The sequence below is a fragment of the Pholis gunnellus genome (assembly GCF_910591455.1).
Source record: "Pholis gunnellus genome assembly, chromosome: 12".
Lineage (NCBI taxonomy): Eukaryota > Metazoa > Chordata > Actinopteri > Perciformes > Pholidae > Pholis > Pholis gunnellus.
This window is the reverse complement of record NC_136539.1, coordinates 11638448-11654576: the sequence shown is the minus strand read 5'-3', so window position 1 is coordinate 11654576 and position 16129 is coordinate 11638448. Positions and strand designations below refer to the sequence as shown.

Below are 16129 nucleotides of genomic sequence, written 5' to 3'. Positions count from 1 at the left end.
TGCAAACAGAAATCTATCATCACCTAGACGTTTCTGGTGGAAGTGAATGTATCATAAACCAATGCTACAGTGAAAAATCCAAGGCAATATGATAAAGAATGGTGTTAATGTCAGGAAAATGAGTCTATTGACTGAAGAAATACCACCATAAATTAGCTGTAATTTATGGACGCCAGGACTGGAATTGTATCACAAAAAAACTTTTTGTGGTAGTAAACTTTTCCCCCCAACTTCAGTGAGAAATGTATGATCTATCAATGACATAGATATATCAAAAAGAGGCAAATAGAATTGTTTGCTCTCACAACCAAAGACACATCTGGTGGGAGGATAACATCGTTGTCACATATTGCATTGTCTGTTTTGGGGGTTTAGAACATCAATAATATTGCTGTCTGATAACTTGTGCTATCCTTCAAGAAGTAACATCAGTGTAGGTACAATCCTGAGGTATTTTTGCTTTACTTGGTTAAAAGTAGTGCTACTACTAAATGTTAGAGGAACATGCTGTAATCTGTGCTCCATAACATTTGCATCATTAGATCACTGCAGTGAGCCTAGTTTCATTCAGAAAAATCCCAGATTTTCCCACAATTCTAAGTGGACCATCCTGCATTAAAGCACACTTAAGAGCGATAATTGACCTACCTGTCGTCAGCTTTAGTGTATTTTGTTGTTAAGATTCTTGGACATGATTTTGGGGTATGTTTACATCGTGGTGTTGCTACGTAAAATTCCGTTCGTACCTTCACATCTCAGTAAAAACATGGTTATAGTGCAACAGTTAAATTAACTTTACGTACCTAGGGGCTACTACATCTAGTGTTTTTTCGATGGGCTCGAGTGGATTTTAGTGCAGCTGCGATGCTGGCAGATAACAGCGAAATTAACAAAGCAAAATCAGAAATGGGGACTTTGAAGTAGCGTTGGTTAAATGCATAAAGTCTATGGTTAAATGTCGCTCTCTGTTGGTTGAGCATGAATAATACAAAGAAGTAAAATATGTGTCACCGACGGAGAATATGGAAAGACAAACACTGTTTAAAATTAATTAATCAAAGGATATAATGTGCAACTCTGCGAATAATATTGTATGTATACGTTGTAAACACAGTCTGTGGTCGTAAGGGCTTGTAACGTTTACTCAGCTCTCGTTGGTTGTTTCTCTCTGACAAGATCACATGACCCGAGGCGCCCATGTATCGTTAGCTTGTTAGCAGCTAGCTGCGTTAGCATCGAGCCTTCGGGGTTCACCAGGAAACGGTGCGACCTGACGTTATCTCGAGTCACACCAGGGCGAGGAGCTGTCAAACACAGGCTTTACTATTAATTCAGTGGTTTCGTGTTCTGTTTCTCGTTGACTCAGTAGCTGCTTGGCCCAAACTGTAAGGTACGTTACTAGCAATCTCGCCGGCAGGTAAGCTAGCGAATGTAATTAGTGCAGTATATTTGAAGAACCTAACTCCAGCTGTGTTCCATTGTTTTCCTTTTTCCATGTTAGCTTAGCTTAGCTAACGCGTAGCCAGCTGATATACCCGCAATTTAGACTTAGCTCTACTTGTGTGCTAGCATGTTTCATCTATTAGTTTATTAATGTGTGTGTGTGCGGTATCTTGACAAGCTAAATCTTTATATCAGGTAAGAGTGCTCACAAACAGTGTATTGAACGTTTGGAAGCTTCATTGGGCCATCTGTTAATCAGGAAACTGGTGTTTTACAGCTGGTTGAACGTTAACGTTACCTAACGTTACATGGCTGCTCACATCAACATTAAACAAATGAGCATGTGACCAAGGACCAGGGTCTACAGCACATGATCTGGACAAGTGGAGGAGGCCAAAATCTATCAGGGGTGAGATAAAAAAAAAAGGCTAAAACATTTCTACCAAAAATTATGTGTCGGGAGTAAAGTGCTTATTGCTCACAATGTTTTTTCAAAGTTATATTACAGTGTCATGCAGGCAATAAAAATGTCTCTTACACACTGCATCTCTCCATTAGGTAAATTATTCTAAAGTGGTCGATCGGGATTGAACAGCCATGACGACAAAGACCTCCCTGCTCAAAGTCATTCTGCTGGGTGATGGCGGTGTCGGAAAAAGCTCCATCATGAATCGTTACGTTACCAACAAGTTTGATGCGCACCTCTTCCACACCATTGGCGTGGAGTTCCTCAACAAGGAACTGGAGGTAGATGGCCACCAGGTGACCCTACAGATCTGGGACACTGCTGGCCAAGAGCGCTTCCGCAGCTTGAGGACTCCTTTCTATCGCGGCTCCGACTGCTGCCTGCTCACCTTCAGTGTCGATGACAACCAGAGTTTTCTCAATTTAGGCAACTGGAAGAAGGAGTTCATCTACTACGCAGACGTCAAGGAGCCAGAGAAGTTTCCATTCGTGGTCTTGGGCAACAAAGTGGACGTGACGGAAAGGCAGGTGTCATCCGAGGAGGCTAAGCAATGGTGCCAAGAGAACGGGGGTTACCCCTATTATGAGACCAGTGCCAAGGATGCCACCAATGTAGCGGTGGCCTTTGAGGAGGCAGTGCGCAGAGTGTTGGCATTGGATGAAAGAACGGACCACCTCATCCCCACAGACACAGTGAAGCTCCACAGAAAGCCTCGCTCTGCTGGCACTTGCTGTTCATAACATCCAGGAGCTAATCACTAACAATAATTTGCTGTTATGCCTATTATGTGACGAGGCTGTAGGTTTACAATGCTGTAGTAACAACTCATTTAAACAAATTATACCACTGGCTTTATGATTTGTTGTACTGTTGAAGTTTGATCGTGCTAACAGTTGGACTTCTGTTTGAAGAGAGGAGAGGAAACACTAAATGCATCTCTAATTACAAGTAAACATGAAATCACTGAAGCATTCACGTAACTCTGCCACAGTTCAAAGGCCGGGCTTTGGAGAAGTAGCAGAAAGATTAACTATATTTTGTGTTGTCCCAAGACAACAGAGGAAATATCTTTTGAAAAGTTTCACTTCCCTCTCAAATGGTTAAATGTTCCTTTCTGTCATGAAGGCAAATGATGTGACTTAAAATGTGTACTACCTTGGGAGTGAGATCAAAGGGTTTCTGAGCGTCACTCCTAAATGAAATAATACATGAACACATAATTTAATAAGTTGTGCAGCTTAATAGTCTTATTTCTGAGAATTTTGAAGTAGCTAAGTCACTACTATGTAACTAACAAATTGAGGCTTATTAATGCACACTCAGGTGTTTGTGCACATTCTGCTTAGTGAATAGATTATGGCTGCGGGACAAGATCCCCAACAGAAGATCAATATTGAAGCAACGTTAACATGCATGGCCTGCGGTGTAATTAAGTTTCTGGAACCTTTTGTATTTTGTAAAGTTTTTACCTTAAAAATCAATAATGCCTTGAGGAAAGTGTAATGAAGGAGTGGTCATGATTGAGTAAACTTTTCTTTCTTTCTCATTGTTGGGTTTATTGTTTTAAATATTTTTTATCTTTTAAGCACTCTAACATTTTTCCATTTTTAACAGTTTGAAGTTTTTCCCACGGCTCAATATTTAAAATGGTGAACCGTTCATGTTTGAACTGTTTGTCATTAACATTTCATTTACATTTAAAGTTGTACAACTGGTATGCCAAATGATAAATAAACCCCAGAGAATCGTCTCTTAAAGCATGTCTCTGACAAGTCCGTTTATTAACCCAAAGTTTGGACTGAACAGGATGTTATAATTCCGCTGTGCTTAACCACTGCAATGATATAATACCTAAACTGTTATATATTCAACTTTTATTTCAGACTCATGAGTCCATATAGCAAAACACCAAAAAATCCAAATAATACAAAACACCTAACTATGTCAAGGTTGTGTCTATTAATCAACATTCTGTCATTGTTGGTCAAGCTCTCTGGGGATAAGTTGAAGGTTTAATGCCTTAAAGTCTAATATTCACGATCAACATACAGTATCCATAAGAAAGAAAGACAAACATCACCTTAGGAGCTACATCAGGCAAGAAAATGTTTTATAGAAAACTGTTTAGATTTTTGCAACAGGAAAAGAAAGACATCAGACATAAAATGTGTGTTAGGTATATACACAACAAATAGACAAGCACATGCATTAAATCCTTGTGCATGTGAAGTGATTAACTCAGGAGATGTTTCTTTCCAAGAAACTGTACTTTCCTCTCGAAAGCTGTTGAGCGGACTGGTGCATTGATTTCATAGAATGGATTCATCGCAAACTGGAAGACAAAATAAATGATTCAATCCAACACTGAAGGCATAAAACAAAACAAAGGTTACCTCACTTAAAATGCTTGTAATCATATGGAAGACAACTCACCTTAATGTATAAATCATAAACGTCATTAAAAAAGTTTTTGATTCCATCTTCTTGTCGCACATCATGCAGCATGATGAATCTTATATGTGAGGCAAATAATTAAAGAAAATAAAGCCATGCCAATGAATTTCTGGATACTAGATAATCACATTGTAATGCAAACTAACATGTTAAATAGTGGCAGTTGGGCTTCAGCTAACAATTATTTTCATCATCAATATGTTGATTATTTTTTGTATTAACTGTGTGATCTATAAAATGGCAGAAAAAAATAAAAATTACAAATGTTTATTACACATGAGATTAGCCATGTAGGGCTTTTGTCTGTCTCTTCAGTCAGTAAACTACAACATTTGATTTGATTTGATTCCCACCATTTATAAAGATTTATGTATAGTTTGTTCTGTGTGGGGATAAAAAGGGAAGAGTCACATGGAACAGAAAGGATATGTCCTGCAGTGACGAAGGCAGAAACAAACCACTCGTTGAACTTGTCCACAGTTTTCAAGTACATATTGTTGGACAGCCACATGTTTTCATCCACCAAATCCAGGGCGGCGTGTGCAATGAACTGGTTCAAGTGACGATGGTCATCCTGTTGTCAATGACACAAATCTTATTAAACTAAATATTACATTATCAGACATTCTGATTGAATTTAAATAACTGTAAAGGCCTTGTGTCACCAACATTAAACACAGTGGTGTGGTCATATGCTTCATAGATCATATCCTGACAGTAAGCTGTAGGCTAATAAATAACATTTGTTTACCACTGTTATTGTATCATTATGTACTGGAATGAATACTTGTGTTATTAATAAAGTGTTACCTTTGATTCAGGCTTCCCAGCTGGCAAGAACTCCATCTCAAACACAGGATTGTCCTGATGACCAACCATGACAAAATAAAAACTTCCAGACATCGTTTCCCCTTCGTCTTTGCCAAGTCAAACTGTACAGAACACAATTCAAACCAGACAAAAATAGGTTAAACTATTTAATCTCTCCAAATATCAGTGTCAATATCACTCAGTTGGTTATGATCCTTTTGGCTAGCAAAGCTAACGTAAGCCGTAGTGCTCCACAGGCGCGTGACAACGTTTACATCTTCAAGGGATTATTGTGAGACTAAAATAAACAAATCACTTCTTGAAAGAGTATAAGAACATAACGTACGCACAATAGCGAAAGCGTATTACTTTGATACGATCGACTTCTGTTTACCTGTTAATTCTGCTTCCTGGAGAGAAGCGATCACAGACGCGTAAAGATGACGACACAGTCAAGCAGCCCAATATATTTATCAGTTATCTGATGTAAAATGGTTTTGCGAAAGCTATTTTTAATCTTTGCTTCATATAGATAACGTTTATTATTGCATTAAATATATAAAAAATGATTGAATAATAAAAAATAAGCAAATTGCAGATTCTCTCGTTACGTCATATCTATGGGCCCGGGAGCCGACATATCCGTTGACGGATTTAAATGCTAGACGCACCGCTTCTCTGAAGGGACGCCGAAACGGTTCCTGGTCGTTAAGCAGGTAACCACAGAAAGCATTCTCTTTACAATAATGCCAGGTCTACCAGGTGTTACGAATACAGAGTGATTACAGTCAAACACTAGGTAAGAATACTTAGAAAGTTGCTGTTATATAGCTCGCTATGGCCGCTTTACTCTGCTGTTGTCCGTTATAACGTTATTGTTACTTGTGTTTGTCTTCTATCAGCACCGACAAAACAACACTCGGCAGCCATGTCTTCGGCCAAGGAAGACACGTTATCCCCAGATGAGCTGAGGAAAAGACTCTATCAAACTTTTAAAAACAAAGGAGTGCTAGATACACTCAAAGTAAGTCGTGCTAATGAAGACTTCGCTGTTGACTCTCGTAGTCTAAAGAGTTTAGCCTTCATTCCTCTTGCTCTCTGTTACTCTTCTGACCTCATTCAGACGCAGCTGCGGAATCAGCTCATCCAGGAGTTGAATCACCCTCCTCTGACTGGAGGAGAACCAGTTCCCAGACCAGTACACGTGAAATCTGAACCCCTTTTGGTCTCGGCCTGTAACAGCATAGTGGCTGATCATCTCCGCAGCTCAGGGTACGAGTACACCCTCTCTGTGTTCTACCCTGAGAGTGGCCTATGCAAAGACAAGGTAAGCACGAGCGTGTTGTCTAATTCACTGCAGTTTAAAGTGTGAAGAACATCGTGGAAGATGAAGATGTTGGTCTCTGATCCACTTTTGGCAGGTTGTCATTCCAGGAGACCTTCTTCAGCTTCTTAGAATGAATCCTGAATCAGCACTTCACCGATCCCTGGTAATGAATAATATGATTAGCATGGAGAATAAAAATAGAAATAATAATTGCATATTGTTAGTAATAATAGTGTTATTATTTCTTATTGTTTACAGTCTTCAAACAAAGGCAACAGTGATAAAGGTATGTGCAGGATACTGTTGCTTTTTGAATATAACGGCTCCCTTTAGACCGGTCCTTGATGTGTTTTCTCTTTGTCTCGCAGGGTTCCTGATCAGCCTCCTGACACAGCTAACATACCATCATACTCACAGCCGGTGCCGTGATGCTGACACTCAGACCACCAGCACAGCAAGTTATGGAGAGTCTCTCGGTACGATGAGATAAAGTCTCGCATTTTGCTCCACAAACATTCCTTTCAACGCACATTTCTTATGTTTTTTTTTATTTGTTTTTTTTGTCTTCCGTACACAGTGGAGAAGATGAAAATAATCGATGAGGAATATGAGAGCTCCAAATACACTGGGGACAAATGCTTTTCATTCCAATCAAAACTGGATGCATATAGGAAAGAAATTGGAGCGCAGATGCAAGCAGAAATGAACACAAAGGTTTGTGTATTTTTCTTTAATGTTAATGAATCAAAAAACGGTATGAAGCACAGCTGCTGATGTAGAACACTTGTACTAAAGTTCAATCCTCACTTTGATGAAACTCAAACTTACTTGAATATATTTTTAATACAACACACAATCTGATCAGAGAAGCTTTGAGCACAGCACGTGTGCATGGACAGGAATATACCGAAAACTTAAAGTAACATTCGCCTTGTACACAAATAACTCTTGGACCGTGGAAGCATAACTTTTCTACAACAGCTGCATTCTCATTTCTGCACCAAACACCGTTGTAAAAGGTTGAAGTTCTTTACGTTTTTCTGAGTGACTAATATGTGACCATGTTGCCTCAACATTGTGTCTTGTTTCTTAAGATGCAACATTTTAAAGATGTTGAAATTGCAACGGTGAGGATGGAAGAAAAAGCAAAATTTCATAAAGAATTTGATAAGCTGAAGCACGAGCTGGAGAGAACCTACGAGATGAAGGCAAAGGCGTTGATGGAGCGAGAGAAAAACGCCATCGATCGATTGCAAAAACAACAAGAGGTAGACTACCGCCAATTAGATGTTGTGTTTTGTTATTTTCTCTCAAGCTCAACCGTAGCAACTCATAATTCCTTAAAAGTGAATTTAGGGCAGGCTCTAAACATCACAGTAGTCATTGGCATTATTTCCAATTACTCAAATCTAAGACGGTGCAGTTAAAGCTGTTGTTTGTATTTGTCTCTCCTTTTAGATTGAAGAAAGAAATGTGTACATGCAGAGACAATCGGTCCTGAAAGAAATTGAGACGGTGCGAAACAGAGAGAATGAGCTGAGGATGAGAATGGAGGCTTTTGAAAAGTAAGGGCTTTGTTTACCGTTCATGTAAGTAAGGTGATGCTCTCTCCTTGTGACTACTAGTACATAGAGAATGTTGATGTGTTTGTGTGATGGTAGGACTACTAGTACATAGAGAATATTAATGTGTTTGTGTGATGGTAGGACATGTCAAATTCACGAGGAGAAGGTCAAGACCTCCGAGGAGCTGCTGCGGAGGAGAGAACTGGCGGTGAAGACTATGGAGGACATGTACGACCAAAGCCTGAAGAATGAACTTTCCAGGTACTTTTATGTCAAACTGGGTTTTATTTATTTTCGGGCTCACATTGTCACCACCAATTAGACATATTTTGTTGGTTACCCAAATGCCTTCTCATTTGATTAGTTCACTTTATCTGTCAAGTGTGTGTCAGGTTTGTGTCCTTGTTAGCAGTATTGTCGTTTTGTGACCAGAGGATGTCACTGTTCAGTAGGTTTAAAGGAACAACAGTATCCTGTATGTAAAATCTGCAGTCAGCGATTTACTCAATTCTACAGCAAACATATTTTAGCTCTACTTGTTTGAATGCTGTCAATGAGTCTGAGTGCGTTGTTTGCTTTTTGAATGGATGTCAGTAAATGGGTGGAAATCGGGCACATTCTATATTTAGGTTTGGTTTATTGATCTGTACTCCTCTGTAATAGGAAAAGGCCGCACGGATTTCCAAGATTGTTTGCGTTGATTTTATCTACAAAGCACTTTATTATTATTTCAATTTCTTTATAAAATTAGGTATCAGCTTGAGTTGAAGGATGAATTTATCAAGAGAACAGAAAAACTAACCGAGAATGAGAACAGAAACAAAGGTGAGGATTATGATTATTGCAAGGTTGCTGACTGGTTTTCCTTTGCCCATGTTTGATTTTGTGTTTACAATTAATGTTTATTTACTTCTCAGTGGAAACTGTTCATATCCAAAAGGAGTCGGCTGTAATTCATGGCAAATTAGAGGAGCACAGCAGAGCCTGTTCAGAGCTGAGACGGTTGCAGGTAACGCAACACAACCCCAGTCATCCAGCAGTGTTAACTTCACCTTCTTCAATGGACACAATACTAAAAAAAACGTTCAATCATACCGTGTGATGTGATAATGATGTAATGCAGTAATTATATGGTACACAATGTAATAGATACATTAGATCTCTAGCTTTTCATGTGTCCTCTGTTGTTTTCCAGTTTGAGCTAGACACAGCGCAGCAGCAGATTTCTCTGCTGACTCAGCAGAAGGAGCTGCTCAGGGAAAGACTGGAGACCACGAGTGACTACCCCAGCGTGAAAAGGGAGAAAGCCGAGCTGCAGGGGCAGCAGCGACTGCTAAAGAAACAGCTGGAGGAGGCCCAAGAGGAGAACCGGCTTCTCCATGCAGGTGAGGATTAGCTTGAGTCGGATCACGGTTCTCTTTTCACAACCGATTCCTGTGTCACTCGTAAATTGAATAACCGAGAGTTATTGATTTCAAACCTAGAAAATCGCCACCTCAGAATATGTGTCCTTTTCGATAAATCCAGTTTCTATGTCCGTTCACAGTGCTCCTTGTGAGCTGTGGGAGATGCAGTGTACTGTGAAGCACTCATGTTAGTCCATCACACGGCTTCTGGCTCAGCTCAGTCTCTCTTTTTTTCTTTTTCTTTTTGTCTTGCTTGCCAATGTGGGGCCTTCTGTGCTGTGTTTGTATCTCTGCAGACAACTGTGTAAAACATAACCAGTGAGGGAATAGGGATGTGGAGGGGAGAGATAGAGGGCTCCCTTCACTAATGGCCGAGAACCAAACATTCACCTCCCTCCGAGGGATGCCGTATTCTTCCTGTTTGAGAATAAGGGGCAGGGGAGCAGCGGGCCTCTTTCCTCATCACGAACAAAAGGCAGAAACATGGTACAAAGCCCCGTGTGCTGTACTCTCATGCTGCTCTGATCCATACAGCCATACTTTGATCTGGAGCACTTAAAACATGACACCCTAAATCAGAACAACTCCTGTGTATCCCCACAGGCTTTTGTTTCCCCTTCTCAGATAGCTCTCCCACAGAAATAGACCCACTGGACTTGCAAAAAAAAAAGTGTGTTTTTTTTTTTAAATGATGTTTTAACTCCAATAACCCCTCTCTCAGATTTGAGCAAGCCGTCCAAGGAGCAGTTGTCCTTGCAGATGGAGCTACGGAGGCTGCAGAGCGCTCGCAGTCTGGATGAGGAAGAGTTTGACAACCAGAAACAGGTGCTTCAGGCACAGCTCCGGAGTGAGGTCAGTCACATCACAGCCTCTCGCTGAGTGTGGGAAGCTATGTGGTCAGATTTTAATTTTAATTTTGTCTCAGTTTGGGGAATTTCTTGTGTAATCTGTGTTTCCATTGACACATGGTCTGTGTTAATACTGTGTGCAAAAACTAACTGTTTTTCTGCAGGTGGAGCGGTGTGCTCAGCTCAAGGCTCAGTTGATGGAGTGTGAGGAGAGGTCACAGTGGATGACTAACCACATTGAGGAAATTAAGATGCAGCTTCGCCAAACTCAACAAGGTACAACCAATGACTGGGCTTGTGTACCAGGCATTGTGTCCGTATGCAGTCGTAAATGTTACACTACGTAACTGAAGTTAACTTTATTCCTGCGTTTCACAAACCGGCTTCCTTTTCTTGGTAATACTTACAAGTATAAACCTCAAACATTCTCTCTTTTCCATTACTATAATACATTTTCTTTCTTCAGCAAAAACAACAAAGGAAGCCGTTTTATAGTAGTCGCAACAAGATGCTAGTTGTAAATGCATGTAAAGAGTTCTTTTTGTTCTGATTTGTACTCTTTAATGGTGGTTGGTCTTCTGTATTAGTGTTCAACTCTCCTCTTGTTTGCTTTTTCTTTCCTTTCCTTTTATGTAACCCATGCGATGACGGCAGCTCTTGAAAATGAAGTGCTGCGTAACCCCAAGCCGTCTCTCGTCGATCGCTCGGTACTGGAGCTCAGCGCTGACAAGCTCGTTCCCCCTGACATCTATGTGGACAGAGCTCTGCTGAGGGCCACAGTAGGTTATGACGGTGTTTGTGAAGCAGGGGGGGGGCCCTTGCGAGGACACACTTCGCATTGGAGGGACTCTCCGGACTCCGACATGGAGTTGGTGGAAGAGGCAAAGGCTCGGATCCGGGAGCTGCAGAAGGAGGCTGAGACCTTGGAGGAAGCCTACAGGAGCTACCATCAGAGGGCAGTGCGCTCCACCGCCTCACACATGCTTCCCCCGGGACCTGTTTCCCCACAACGAGCACATCCTTCACACCGTCCTGACTCTCCTCTAAGAAAACAAGCCGCTTACCATTCACACGCACGCTCACCAAACAAGCCAAAGGTCCCGCAGAGACCGCTGTCTCCACGTAGCACCAGAGCCCTCTCCTCGGCACACTATGACACAAGAAGCGCACCACCTGCGCAACCAAGAGTGACCTTCTTGGAAGACCATAACCAACCCCAGTCCACAGTTTTCTCTGACCACAGTCTTGATTCATTAACTGAAAATCTGTTTCTAAGAGACGGACACCCTCAGGGTGCAAACAGCCCTCCTTCCAGACGCTTGTCCTCCGCACCGCACTCGTCCTCCAGGAAAAAGCTTCAAAGAGAGACGGCAGAAGGTACCTTCAAAAAAAGAAAAATGCTTCATCCCGTGAAAATGCTTCAAAGGGGATTAGACGCACCAACCTCTTTTAACTCTCAAGAAATAAAGAATGAAATAGTTTTATATCGTCAGCGCCCACACACTGCACATTTAACACTTCCTGTAATGTATTTTATGAATGTGCCAGAAGGTTAAAACAGTTTAAACATTCAAAACAGTCAGTCTGCACATTTCTCATCTGTATCCCATGAGGATATTGCCTGAAATAAAGTCTTTACATTTGGCAGAAGCAGTTGGGTCTCCGGTGGCGTTTCCAGAGTTGTCGTTTGACAGACAGCTCCCTCGTGCCCCCCACAACGAGGCGGCGACCACAGGTGACTTTTCCTCTGAGCTCAGTCCGCCTCGCAGTCCTCAGCTCCAGAGCACAGCACGAGACCAGTCCAGGTACCATCTGGCATCACTTTGGCAAGGGCATCACAGCATTTTTATACACTTTTACGTAGCTAATACTAATACTAATACTCTAATTTTTGCCCCCGTTTCTGTCAGTCCACCAAAGTTGCACCCCGTGTTCTCCAGCTCCGAGTCTTCCCCACAGCCGGAAAAAATAAGCCTAGAAGATCTCACAGGGATTTTGTCAGGTACTCTAAGCTAGTATTTATTCATGCATTTTAATTATCGTTTTAACTACACTACTGCATAAGTCGGTTGTGTTTTCTTCATTGTATTAATGCACTGCAGCGTTCCTCAGTTTAGATCTGTTCCAGTTTGCAAATTCAACATGGGAGTGTGATTTGTTCTGTATACTGATATTTAAAAGGTTTGGTTGTTTCATTTGCTATCTGGAAAACATGGAGCAGAGACTTCCTGTTGTGCCAAAAATATTCCACTGTTTCCTGTGTGGAACAGCCATACATCATTTTTTATTTCTTTTTCTTGAATTTCATTATCAATAATTTAAACAAAATCCCAGTAACCAAATGGGAGTACATCCGGTGCGGAGGTTTAGGGTTTGGGAATGGCTGCTTTTTAATGAGTGTGTGACTGGCCTCCAAAGTGCCTTTTCAGTGGCCTCGCACAATGGTGAAGATGAAGGGCAGCTGATTATGTATTCTGTGTCGGTCCTCTGGCCCTTTTGCATTATGGTGGAGCATAAAAGATCTCTTTGTGCATGTCTCCCTCCAGAGACCGGCCACATTCCAGAGCTTCTCCTGGACACTGCCATCCCTCTCTGTGAGGAGGCCCCTGACAGCCCCGCTGTCCCCCGCCCACAGGACCTCCCAGAAGACCCAATGGACTTGCAGGGCCAGGCGGGTGAGTCGTTATTCCCCCCCCCGTCCCCTTCGTTATTGATGCATACTCTTGGTTGACCCCCAAATGAAAAAAATGGCCACCTTCTACTGTACACCATCAGTCTGATTGTACGAATCTCTCATATATTGTGGCCATTGTGGGGTCCATTGCCCCTGTAAGTGATGACGGACAATTGATTTGTCTCATGTCAATCCATATGTTTTATAGAAGTCCCACAAGCCTCAGGTGAATGTGCCAGGGAAGACGATGAGGAGGATGAGGAGCAGAGGTGGGAAAGGGAGCGAAAGGAAAGACTAGAAAAAAGGCAAAGGGAGCAAGAGGAAGCCAGAGAGCGGGAGCTGCAAGAACTTGAAAGACTGGAGAAAGAGACGGTAATGATTCTCCTTCACCAAGTTCTTTTAAAACGCCTCTTTACCAAGAAAGGGCGGCCTGGTAAACAGAATGTTGACAGTATTTATGTCTAACCAGCTTTTGCAAGAGATGGAGCAACCAGGACTGGAAACCGAAGAGGAAGAAGAAACTGAACTTAAGAAAAGAGATGAAGAGCAGGCGCAAGAGGCAGATAATGACGGGGAGGAGTCTAAAGGTGAAAATCCATTAGAGAAATACATGAAGCTGGTCCTGGAAGCCAGAGAGAAGCAGCATGTACAGGTGAGTTTCACGAACTCCTGTAAAACTTTGCTTTTGTGACTGGACTTGTAGCAGCTGTGCTGTGTGTTTATACCGAGTGTGTGTGTGTGTGTGTGTGTGTGTGTGTGTGTGTGTGTGTGTGTGTGTGTGTGTGTGTGTGTGTGTGTGTGTGTGTGTGTGTGTGTGTGTGTGTGTGTGTGTGTGTGTGTGTGTGTGTGTGTGTGTGTGTGTGTGTGTGTGTGTGTGTGTGTGTGTGTGTGTGTGTGTGTGTGTGGTTTCAGAGCCCTGGAAGAGAAGAAGCAGGACATACGAGCCCAGAGGCTAAGAGTTTGTCCGAGGAGAAAAATAACAGGTAACTAAAAACAGGTGACTAGACTTATGGCAACTTATATAATAATGTAAAATAATGTATAATTCAAAAGCTATGCTGTTACTATAGGAAAGTTTAATAAACATATAAGACTACAAAATCCCCTCCCAAAACATTTAATTTCTTTCGTGGTTTCTCATCTCTTGTTCTTTTTAATGTTATTTGTTCTGGAATTATGTCGTCCTAAGGATACATTCATTGAGAAATACTATTTTGGGTTTTCTGCCCCTCCAGGCTGATTAACTTGGTATTGTGTTCCCAGCGTTGCAGCATATTCACACAAGGATGAAGATGATGATTTCTGGTGAGCTGCCATCATAACCTGATGAATTATACAAGCCTCTGCAGTCTTGTACTGTTTTTATTGTTTATTTTAAGATTTTGCTTTTCAGTATGTACAGTATATTTGTCACAATTTGTACACCAACTCTGTATGTTTGAATAAATCATATTGGATTTTTTTTTAAAGAACAAACAACATCACAACAAGAGTATTTTTATTTTTTTATTCATAAAAACAGTCAACAGGCCAGTTGAGTAATGTCATAAAGGGGTTTTCAGTCAGACAGGATGCTGGATTGTTGTCCTCCTGGTGATTGATAGGTAGCCTTTATTCTTTAGTTTTTGGTTCGTTCAACAGGAAACACAGCGTACAAAGATGAGATGAGATGTACATTAGCTTCATGTACATCTCACATCTTTCTCCTTGGCTACTGTGCACCTGTGGCTATTAGTCCTGCAGAGAACTATTCAGGTTCTGTCCAACAACATCTCCCAGACACTGAGTAAAACTCAATGGCATTCATACTTTGGCTAAATTTACCATTTAGATTGCCGTACAATTTTATAAATGACTGGTGTTGCAACTAATTGTTATTTGAAAGTTGAATTAAAAGTTGAGCATCAGTAATTCACAAGGAAGCCCTTGACATTCATATAAAATACAGGTATACTATGAGGCAATAACATAATATAAGACTCGTATACCCTTTGTCTTGAAGGAAAAAAAAGCACTATAACTAATTATACATAAAAATGGATTAATTTGTATGCAGAATAAAAAGGAAACAGGCAAACACTGCCTACTACTGATGTCAGTATACATGACTGCACATCACATGTCACTGCAGAAACGGTTGTCTTCAAGCAACAAAGAAACCAGTAACTCAACTAATAGAAATAAAAGATTACATGAGTAATTATGTCAGCATTATGACATTTGCACATCAAAACAGGTGCAATAATAGAAAATTAAGAACAAAAATTAAGTAATTGTATCTTTCAAAATAAGAAAAACGCACTAAGAATCCTGACTTGTAACAAGTTAACATTTTTCACACCTTAAGTTCTGTAGGTTTTTCCACAATACCAATGCACAGTTACACTTGCTTTATAAGATGTTTCTAAATCAAGTAAATTTGTATCATATATTACGATATATGATGAGATATTACAATAGTTAATGAGCTAAAAGGCTGCCTTGATCTTTTTTCATTTGCATTAATGAATATAAATGGTCCAAACTTTAAAGATATTGAATATGATTTTGAATGATTATTGGCTACAGTTCACATTTAGCAAGCATGGCATTATCTGTAAAGGTTAAATCTAAGATACTGTGATGTTGAGGATCTCCCGGTGTGTGTGTGTGTGATCATGATGGGGATTTCAAACCATCATTTTCCAGATGTTTGTTCCAGTTAAATTGTTCCATATGCTCTAGTGCACACCTGAGGTAGTGTTAATGGAGGCCATGAATGTTCTGAGTGACTTTTAATTAGCTGTACAATGGGGAAATTAGAATCTAGAGACAATTATTAACACACATATTATCACTAGGTTCAATATTTTTTTACTTTTACAACAGAACAGGGTTCTGGAGTCAAAGTAAAAAATCTCATGACGCAGTTTTGTGTCAGTACACTACAATTTGACGGTTCTCCTGACATGCTATCTAGACGTGACACACCGACTTTAAATGTAAGGCCTTTAATGTTGTGTATAATTATCTGCATTTCTGATTGGAAAAAAAAAGAGCAAACAAGTCAAATGGTACATTCCTTTGTTGAAAACGGGCCGCCGCAGCTCAAAAGAAAGACAGAGCAAGACGGAAAAACAACATGTCATCGTTATGC

General features: G+C 40.8%; 3 protein-coding genes across 6 annotated transcripts; 2 read left to right on the top strand and 1 right to left on the bottom strand.

Moving 5' to 3' along the window:
• The first annotated feature begins 1254 nt into the window (after nt 1-1254).
• rab9a (RAB9A, member RAS oncogene family) lies at nt 1255-3455 on the top strand. 2 transcript variants are annotated; one of them, XM_079170756.1, is made up of 3 exons: nt 1255-1390; nt 1721-1852; nt 2002-3455. In XM_079170756.1, the coding sequence occupies exon 3, from the start codon at nt 2041-2043 to the stop codon at nt 2647-2649; it is 609 nt and encodes a 202-aa protein (XP_079026882.1). In that variant the 5' UTR covers nt 1255-1390; nt 1721-1852; nt 2002-2040; the 3' UTR covers nt 2650-3455. The 2 variants fall into 2 exon arrangements, with proteins under 2 accessions (XP_079026882.1, XP_079026883.1); XM_079170757.1 differs by having other exon boundaries at nt 1301-1417.
• Nucleotides 3456-3582: 127 nt separating this feature from the next.
• Nucleotides 3583-5613, bottom strand: trappc2 (trafficking protein particle complex subunit 2). Of its 2 annotated transcripts, none has more exons than XM_079170759.1 (5): nt 5568-5613; nt 5174-5295; nt 4795-4937; nt 4343-4430; nt 3583-4241 (listed from the first exon to the last, which is right to left on the bottom strand). In XM_079170759.1, the coding sequence occupies exons 2-5, from the start codon at nt 5264-5266 to the stop codon at nt 4143-4145; spliced, it is 423 nt and encodes a 140-aa protein (XP_079026885.1). In that variant the 5' UTR covers nt 5267-5295; nt 5568-5613; the 3' UTR covers nt 3583-4142. The 2 variants fall into 2 exon arrangements, with proteins under 2 accessions (XP_079026885.1, XP_079026884.1); XM_079170758.1 differs by lacking the exon at nt 5568-5613 and adding an exon at nt 5524-5552.
• A 204-nt stretch (nt 5614-5817) lies between these two features.
• Nucleotides 5818-14462, top strand: ofd1 (OFD1 centriole and centriolar satellite protein). Of its 2 annotated transcripts, none has more exons than XM_079170649.1 (23): nt 5818-5889; nt 6076-6197; nt 6297-6500; nt 6595-6663; nt 6759-6786; nt 6869-6976; nt 7078-7214; nt 7595-7768; nt 7959-8065; nt 8207-8326; nt 8817-8890; nt 8983-9074; nt 9261-9450; nt 10193-10323; nt 10484-10595; nt 10974-11696; nt 11968-12124; nt 12230-12321; nt 12866-12994; nt 13202-13365; nt 13463-13645; nt 13906-13976; nt 14257-14462. In XM_079170649.1, the coding sequence occupies exons 2-23, from the start codon at nt 6102-6104 to the stop codon at nt 14300-14302; spliced, it is 3207 nt and encodes a 1068-aa protein (XP_079026775.1). In that variant the 5' UTR covers nt 5818-5889; nt 6076-6101; the 3' UTR covers nt 14303-14462. The 2 variants fall into 2 exon arrangements, with proteins under 2 accessions (XP_079026775.1, XP_079026774.1); XM_079170648.1 differs by having other exon boundaries at nt 5864-5972.
• Nucleotides 14463-16129: the final 1667 nt, after the last annotated feature.

Bases quoted from the DNA above. Each gene is read 5' to 3' on its own strand.
- rab9a (XM_079170756.1), top strand. From the start codon at position 2,041: ATGACGACAAAGACCTCCCTGCTCAAAGTCATTCTGCTGGGTGATGGC.
- ofd1 (XM_079170649.1), top strand. From the start codon at position 6,102: ATGTCTTCGGCCAAGGAAGACACGTTATCCCCAGATGAGCTGAGGAAA. The intron at 8,327-8,816 runs GTACTTTTATGT...TTATAAAATTAG, and splicing joins CTGAAGAATGAACTTTCCAG to GTATCAGCTTGAGTTGAAGG. The intron at 8,891-8,982 runs GTGAGGATTATG...TTTACTTCTCAG, and splicing joins GAATGAGAACAGAAACAAAG to TGGAAACTGTTCATATCCAA.
- trappc2 (XM_079170759.1), bottom strand. From the start codon at position 5,266: ATGTCTGGAAGTTTTTATTTTGTCATGGTTGGTCATCAGGACAATCCT. The intron at 4,938-5,173 runs GTAACACTTTAT...CATTGACAACAG, and splicing joins CTGGGAAGCCTGAATCAAAG to GATGACCATCGTCACTTGAA. The intron at 4,431-4,794 runs ACATATCCTTTC...ATTATTTGCCTC, and splicing joins TCTGCCTTCGTCACTGCAGG to ACATATAAGATTCATCATGC.